The 8,955-nt window shown below is 40.7% G+C and overlaps 1 protein-coding gene across 1 annotated transcript in view; it reads left to right on the plus strand.

The window, feature by feature from the left end:
• The window catches only part of Tmem135 (transmembrane protein 135), a 260,617-nt gene that overhangs the window by 107,260 nt on the left and 144,402 nt on the right, over nt 1-8,955 (plus strand). Inside the window, exon 5 of the mRNA XM_004632574.2 lies at nt 4,341-4,406. Within this exon, the coding sequence (XP_004632631.1) occupies nt 4,341-4,406 (66 nt within the window). The remainder of the gene's footprint in view (nt 1-4,340; nt 4,407-8,955) is intronic.

Here is an 8,955-nt window from a genome sequence, read left to right on the forward strand (position 1 = left end):
AAAAAAAAAAAAAAAAGCTTTTAAAAAAAAATTTTTTTTTCTGTTCTTGATTTCTGTTTTTGTTGCACAGTGGTAGGATAGTATGCATAGTGATTTCCATTCTTTTATATTTACTTAAGTAGGGCTTGTGGACTAGTTTATGATATTTTGAAAAAGTACCATGTGCTACTGAAAAGAATGTACACTCCATTGTAGAGGGGTGGACCACTCTATATATTAAGTATGTATGTTTGTATGTTCAAGGGTTTTATTCAGCACTGAAATTTATTTATCTATTTTTTTTTCTGGTTGATCTGTCTCTTTGTGAAAGTGGGGGGTTAAAATACCCTAATATGAATGTGTTAATGTTTGCTCTTTCAATTTCACCAGTTTGGTTTTATGAGTCCTCTAGTATTTGGTACGTAAATGTTTAGCAGTGTTGTCTCTTCTTGTTTGATTGTTCCTTGAGTATGTAGTGACTGTCTTTGCCTCTTTTAATCACTTCTAACTTGAATGCTGTATGAACTCGCGTGCCACATTGGGATTGCTCTTCCTGCTTGTGTTTTGAGTCCTGGTGCGTGAAATGTTGTTGTCCATCCTTTAATTTTTAATTTATGAATATCTTGTTGAATTAGATGAATTTCTTGAATGTACCACACTGTTGGCTTCTGCTTTTTGATCCAGTCTACCAGTCTGTCTTTGGTTGGAGAGTTGAGGCCGTTAGCACTGAGAGATATCACTGAGATGAGCTATTTGCTATCATTGCCTTCTTTATCTGTTGCTGTATTTTTTTCTTCTTACTTCTTTGTTGATGTTTATCTCCTTACTGGTTTCCCCTGTGTGTCCAGCTGTGTTTTCAGTTTGTTGTTTCTGTTGAGAATGTGGGGTATTTTTATAGTTGGTGTAACATTCACATGTCTTCTGAGCTGGTCTTTTTCATGAATATACCTTATTTCACAATCTGTTTTGAAAGGTACCTGTCCTGAGTAAGTTAATCTGGGTTGGGAGTTTTTCACTCTGAGGGCTTGAAGTACTTCATTACAAGCTCTTTTGGCCTTCAGGGTTTGTGCTTAGAAAGTCTGCTGTGATTTCTAACTCATGTACCTTTGTATGTAGCTGCTTGTTTTTCTCTGCCTGCCTTTAAAATTCCGCTTTTTTTGGCTGTATATCTGTATTTGAGGGAATGCCTTAGTGAACTTCTCCTTTCATCATAATTGTTTGGTGTTCTATAAGTGTCTTTTACTCTTTCCTTGCATTCGGGAAATTTTCTTTCATAATTTCTGTAAGCATGTTAGTGCCATGCAGTCTTCTGGATTTTGTCTAACTCTCATTGACCTTAAATAGGTTTCTTGTTGTCCTATAGTAGCTGTTAGATAGTCCTCTTTTATTCGCTTATGTTCTTTTTGTCTTCTTTGAGCTCTTGATTCTAATTTACTGTTTGTCCTCAGTGTCAGATACTGTTAACACGTTGGTCATTTCTGCAGCATATGAGTTCTGTACTGTCTCTTATTTTAGATATTTTGGTCTGACATCTTTTGAAGCATTCCATATCGTTGTTGAATCTGCTGTTCATATTTTGAACTGTCTTGGTTAACTCCTCCAGTTTTTACTTATTTCCCAGAAATTCACCACGGGCATATAGAGTATAATAGCTGTAAACTTTTGATTCATTTCCTCTTTGAATTTACCTATTTTCTGCATCCCTTCTAAGACCTTTTCATAGATTTCTTCTACCTAATATTTGTTTTATTCTTTTAACAAGGGTTAACTTGTTCTGCCTTGGGGGTATTAGTGTAATCTGGAGATCTATTTCCAAGATTTTCCATTCTCCTACTTGTGTCTGGATTTATTGTATGTGCCCCCACTTTGTCTTCCTCCCTTGTTTGGGTGGTGGGATGTTACTGCAATTTAAGTGCTAGAGAAATAAGTTTGTGGCTTTATGGAACTTTTTAGTAAGATGTTGTCTCTCTTGAACGAGTTTTAGCTTTGTTTGTCCAGCGCTAATATTTACTCCCTTTCTTATTTAAGTGATTTTGACTCTGTCCCTATGTTTTTCCCAAATAATTGCTTTTATTTATAACAACATCCACATACTCTTTTCAGCATTTCTGTATGATAGTCCTAACAGTTTCTCTTACCCCTTTGTCCATTCTTTCTGCACATTTATTATTTTTAGTGCAGTGAGGTAGGTGAGGTGAGTTGGGGAGAAGGGCGGGTGTTTGTATGAATGGTGTTAGGCACTAAAGGAGAGGTTTGAAAGGGCAGCTAGTTGTGTATAAGAAGATAAGATTGATATGGATTCTGATTTTATTGGAGTACTTTGAGTTGACTGGTTAGTATTGAAAGTTTTCAGAGAATGTTTTGTGAGGGTAAGAATGAGATATGGGGGAAATGTGGTTCACTTTGTGGTTGAAGAAAGCTGTGTGGTTCTCAGAATTTGCTTATTGAGAAAATAAGTAAGATATGGAAGAGTGAAAAGTTTAGGATGTGGGGGATCAAGAAATCATACTCGTGAATACAAGAGGGACTGTGATGGGTTAAATATGGTAGATTTAAAAACTTGGAAGGTGGAGTTTACATGTTTGGAAAAATAATAAAGATATATGTTAACAAAACTGTATTGGGGTTCTGAGGGGGAGAAACTGGGTGCAGAGTTGAGACGAGAGAGAGGACCTAGACAGCTGTTAAATGAGAGCCAGGGAGCAGATGCACGGAAGTAGGACCGGTGTACACCGGAAGCCATACGAAGATACACCTGAACCCTGCATTGCTAAATAATTTAAGAAATATACAAAAGCTTACACCAGTAAGATGTGTGATGGGAGCACAGATTAGATGCCACAGCGATTCACTGCGTATGTGATTTCCATGTGCTTCTTTGCCAGAGTGAGCTCACGCCCCAGTACTACTCGAACCCCTCACTCAAACCCCAGATTAACTCAGCCCAAGGGCTTTTGCTGCCTGACTGCAGGCGTTCCTGCAGGCTTCTGTCTGAGTGCTTGCATCAGGAATCCTTGCTGTCCCTCTCCCTGTGTAAGAAGGTGGGCTCAGCAGACAAGCCTACTCGCACCAATTGGCCACCAAGGCAGGGCTGTTCCTGTGCAGTCGGTTGAACTGGAGCAGTGAAGACTGATTCACCATAACGGTGGCTGTCAGGGCTAATTGAAGAGTAACGTAAGCCCTTACTTCTCAGTCTCCCTTCAGCAGTGCAAACGCGGCAGCACAGAGTCTCCAGCCCTGTGTGACTCAGGTTGAGCCTCGTGCCCTACCGCAGGACACCAGTCCCTGCCTCTCAGTCAGACTCCCCCAAGTCTGCTCTCCAGCTGCCCGCCGTCTCCTGTGCCCATCCTGTCCTCATCCCTGCTGGGAACTTGGCAGCATGAAGCCACAAAGGGGCTGTTACGGGACCGAGGGCCACAGGCCCAGGCCTCCCTGCAGGGGCATCCTACTAGCTCCTGCTCTGCGTGGCTGTGTCTTGGGGCGCTTGTCTTGCAGTTACTCACCAGCAGCTGCCTCTGGAGCACCACTTGGGAAGCAGGCTCTCACATGTCCCCACTGCGTCTGACTCTCCTGTTCCCCACACAGTTCTCCATGAGCAGAGCAGTTATTACTCCCAACACGCAGCGGGTTTCTCCTCTGTGGTGTGAATCATCTCTTCTCTATCATGAATCCTGTTTTCCTCTCCTCTGTCAGCTCACCTGTTGTTCCTGGGCGCCCTTCTCTCCCTTCCGGTCCTCTCTAAGCCGAGACCTTCCAACTCCAGACACTTGGTCCTGGGGAAGCCAAGCCGCGGGCACTCACCGCTTGCCATCTGTCTCCTCCCCTGCTATTCGTGATTCCGTCTTGTACACCAGGGGTCGTATTCCAGAAGATGGTCAGGATGTAAAGCTCACAACATGGCTACACACCTGTTCTCATCAAAATAGTATTTACCATACTTTATGCAAGTAGCTCTTGTTCGTAGTAAGTCATTGTTTATAGTGAGCCATTATAAATCTTTTATTACAGTATTTTTCTCTGTTCCGTTCTCTTTTAGGGTGGGCATGTCTGTTTCTGTAAAAAATGGAATTGGGATTTTGCGTAAACTTATTTACATGAATTAATTTTAAACCGTATGCCTGAAAATATACCAGCACCAATAGAAGAATTTTAGATAATTCAAATTAAGACTCTTGATAACATTAAAAGGGTAGAAATGATATTTCTAGGGTATAATTTAGAAAGTCTTATTTATTGATCCTTTTTAATGGTTCTCTAGGTGTTGCAGGGCATATAACGCTTTTGCGGTTTTCCTTTTTTACCTTTTTCGGAATGAGATATGTATGTGCACGTAGCTTACCTATATTAACTTTCCTCCGCAGGCCACAGAGACGCTGTTTAGAATGGGCGTGGCAAGAGGCGCTGTTACAACATTAAGGAATGGAGAGGTGAGGTGGAAGTTGTGGTAGCATTTCTGCATTGCTGAGGAGTAGTGTGCAATGTTCAGAGTATAATGAGTTTTGTGGTGTTCTGTGTGATAGAGAAATACTTGCTCTAAATAAGATGGAATGTACCTCATGTACAAATCTACTTTAGTTCCTCGTCCATGAGACCAGATCTTAAATTGCAAGTGAATTGCTGAGTCTCTTAATTTTGGTTATCAATTATTTTTACTATTTAAAGAAATCACTTGTTAATAACAACTCTTACAAATCAGGCATGGTCTGATCTCATTACTCTGGAATCTAAAGCAGGATTACATGTTCAAACCCAGCTACAATAACTTAATAGCTCAATGAGCTGTCGCCTGAAAATTAAGAAGGGGAGCATGCTGCAGCTTAGTGAAGGGCTCGGCTTCAGTCTCTCTAGTGATTTTTTCTTTTGTCTTCTGTGTACAGAATTGATGTTTAGTTTTTAGAATAAAATAATGTGGAATAATGATTTTTTACTATTTTAGAGAGAAAGAAAAAGAATTTTGCCTGCTTTTTATCAGTGTCTTGGTGTTAAGATTATGAGGTTTGACTTTCTAAATGTTCATATTCTTTAAAAAATTATCTATAACCTAAAAAAGGTTCCATTTCAAAATTATTATTGGTCTACTTACCACTTTGTCCTTTTCTTTATTTGTTCTTTCTCTGAGACATATTGTATTTAGGTTAAGGTTGAATGTAATGTTCTATATATTGTTATATTTTTTCTGTTCTAACATATTTGAGGATAAACTTTGGGGCACTTACTATTCTGAAACTAAGTTGTTAGGGCAGTATTTATAATTCAGTAGCCTAAATATTTAATAGTAGGTGTAGGTGACTAAGGAATGAAGTAGAATTATATTACTGTGTGTTTTTATATTTGATTGGTTGATATTGGCTCATTCGGTGCTGTTGTGGTTCGGGGTTTTGCAAGGGCAATGACATAATACAGGACACATTTTACAGTGTCATTTTATAGCAAGTCACCCAAGAATCATATACAAGAAGTGCAGGGAATCTGTCCACACACTGAACACCAAAGAATCCAGCTGAGGACCTGGGTCGTAATACCTTGGATGAGTCTAGCCGAAATCCGAGAGCTTGTGTAGATGCCTCGCGTAAGTCCAACTGCGCCGCTAGAGCCCATGACAAAGTCTCATGCAGCCCCACTTCACGGATCTGTGCTGAAAAGGCCCACAGGTCAGTGGTGGAAGCTAGAAGGCCTACGCCAGCTAGATGAAGGATCTGTGCTAGTGGGCTGAAGGATCTGAACTCGAGCTGGGAAGCTACGCTCCAGATGAGCACCAGAGCTTCCCCAGAGGTACCACAGCCATCCTCAGCAACAGTGAGGTCGTGAGCTCCTCCAGGCTTGACTGACGAAAGCTGAGTTCCCATCAGGAAAGGCAACATGACAAGCTCCATGAGGCTGAGAAGTGCACCATCTTCCCCATCTGGAGCCAGAAAGCGATGCTCAAAGGGACCAGAGCTCCCCCAGAATGACCACAGCCATATTCAGTGACATCGAAGGTCCTGAGCGCCTCCTCTGACAAGAACAGCCAAGTTCATCGGGAAAGCTAGCATGACAAGGTCCCCTGGGAGAGCTGACAGCCTCTCAGCTGCTTCCCTCGTTCTGCCTCCTACGCTGCTGGATCCGTCCTCAGGCGGGCCTTCCACATCCAGCACCACGCTGCTTCAGTTCAGTTGGGGGTAATAAGTTGACCACCAGTTAGGAACCCACTAAGGCACAAATGTGCCGTCATTTACAAAGTAATATGCCATTTTAATATTTTATTTTATATTGGCAACTTATTGTCATAATTTTAAACACATTTTGTCTATAAAGGCAGTTGATTCTTTTGCATTCTCAACAAATTGAAGTATGCTCTATGTTATGAAAAGGAAATTTTACTAGTACTAAGGTAAAAAATATTTATCTATCTTCATGGTCTGAAAATGAATTTCAGATTTTATGAATTATATTTTTATGGAGACAGTGAAGTTTTGAATGTTATATTCTGTACAGGAAGGTTGAAGAAATGTGTAGCACAGCTTAATAAGTAAAATCATCTGAATTGATCAGTAAAGTAAGTCCTTATCTTCCTTCATGAGGAGGAAGCAGTGCGCTGGTTCTTGGCGCTTCTCTCCCACCCCGCGGTGCGGTGCCCGAGCCCCCTGTGTGCCCGAGCTCCGTGAGAGGCGCTCGTGCTCTTGTCAGCAGTGGGGCGTGCGCAGGCGCCCTCTGGCCTTCACCTACTAAAAGAACGCAGCCGCAGAAGTTTTCTCCCCTATATTCCAACAACTCTAAAAGTGGAATGTGTGGTCTAATCAGTGGCATCTCCTAGTCATCAAGTGCTCTTTCTCACGTTAGCACCTCTTAAATTGGTAGATTTCTTTTTTTTTTTTGGGCTGGCTCTGAATGCCTTCAGGGCAGGCTTGGCTGACTTGAGTTGTGGGGATCGAACCACAGCAACCTTTGTTGAAGCAGCCACTTAAAGAACTGAGCTAAGGGGCAGGACCCCCTGGTAGGTTTCTTATAAGTGTAATATTTTGGGTTGATAAACTATGTCACAGTCAGTAAGTGTAAGTAACATTTAGTAGGCACTTGTAGATAGGATATTGATTAATTTTAACTTAATAATTTGACTTTGGGAAGTATAAAATTAAGACAGAAATGAGCATGCTGAATGCTGGATATGATGGCTCACATCTGTAAGTGCAGCACTTGGGAGGCAGAGGCAGGAGGATGTCTGAGAGTGAGAGGCTGACTGGGCTACAAATGAGGTCGAGGCCAGCCTGAACTGCAGAGTGAGGCCCTGTATCAAAAAGATCCCTCTTAAAAAGCCACCCCCGCAAAAACAAAACAAAACAAAACAAAACAAAACAAAACACCCCAAAATAGTGAATACACACTGAAGTTCAATAGGTTTACATACTCATAAATGGCACAGGGTTTAGGGATGGTGGGCCAATTTCTATGGCACTGGATGATAACATTGCTGTCCTTAGAGGAGCATCATATTTGATGGTGGAAAAAATTGCATCAATATGTTAAGTGAGCAGAAAGAATCAGGGAATAAATGAATGTGTTTAGTTTAAGTCTGGAACTAGCTAGCATTCAGTTTCCACTTGAAATCTCCTGAATTAAGCTCTCCTTTAGCACCACAGAAATAGGAGAGAGTCTATGTGATGTTAGATTTCTAGTTTAGTAAATTATTGAAAACAGGAACTTAAAATCACTGTCATTATATTGGTAGATTTCTGACATGCCAGAGGAGGGAAGTGATAAAAGGAGTTTATTTGTCCTAAGGTTTTGCCTCTGCTAGTTCTGTGCTCAAAAATATTTTAATATATACTATATTATAATATATTTATGTAATTCACTAATATATTTTATATATAATATATCTGCTAGGAATAAAATTGGTTTATTCAAATTACAGAAATGTCAGTCTTTGAGTAAATTTGCTGTCTCGATGCAGAATGGCAGTAAGCTTGGCATCTGTATCTGTCTCTGTTGTGATATTAATGTTGCATTTGCCTCTTCATGGGATGCTTCTGCTTAGATGTTTTACAAAATTTTGAGAATAGAAAACATTTTTCCCCTTCTCTGATTTTTTTAATCGTTTGTTTGTTTGTTTGTTTATTTATTTATTTATTTGATACAGAGTCTTGCTACGCAGTTCAGACTCACAGTGAGCCTCCTGTCTCAGCCTCCCCAGTGCTGGGATTAGAGGCGTGCACCACCACACCTGGCTTTGGTGGCAGGCTCAGGGCAGCCTGGAGGTGGGGCCAGCACAGCATGTGGTAGCAGGGCTTGAACCTGGGTCCTGGCACTTACAAGGCAGGTGCTGCGCCAGCTATCCTATCTCCCTAGCCCTTCTGTGATTTTTTTAAAGAAGATAATCTTTGAGGGATTTTGAAACTTTCTTGTAACATATCACAAGTCTTGGTAAATCTTGGTCAGTACTCTGTGAGGGCTAAATTATAATCACCATCTTATAGATAAACTACGGCTCAGAGAAATTAAAACCTTTGCCTGTGGTCTAGCCGCTAGGAAATAGAAGAGCTAGGGTTTGACCCTCAGTCTCCAGCCCACTCTCTGCTCTTTAGTTTCCCTTACTTAATTTACTTATGTAGACTCGTGTTTTATAATCAATATTAGTTGTACTTAATTTTAATGAGCTTAACTATTAAAATAGCTTTATACCTAAAGCCTTCAGGATTAAAGACTCGGCAGTGATTTATTAGGTACTCTGTTATTTATAACAGTGATTTATTAGATCACTTACTTTTTCATGTGTACAGAATGATATATATGTTAACATGATTAGAAGAAAACCGTAGTGACTCTTCAGCAGTGTTACCACACTGAAAGTGCAGCCATGGCAGTATTTTCTGTAGAGCCCTGTATTGAACTCATAGGTCTTTGCCACTTGACAGCATTGTGAATACTCCAGAGCACACTCGTGTAAGTTTCCAGGTAATTTTTAGAAAACCTCATGTCTGTCTGTCTGTCTCTGTCTCT

The sequence above is a fragment of the Octodon degus genome, unplaced genomic scaffold (assembly GCF_000260255.1).
Source record: "Octodon degus isolate 3935 unplaced genomic scaffold, OctDeg1.0 scaffold00049, whole genome shotgun sequence".
Lineage (NCBI taxonomy): Eukaryota > Metazoa > Chordata > Mammalia > Rodentia > Octodontidae > Octodon > Octodon degus.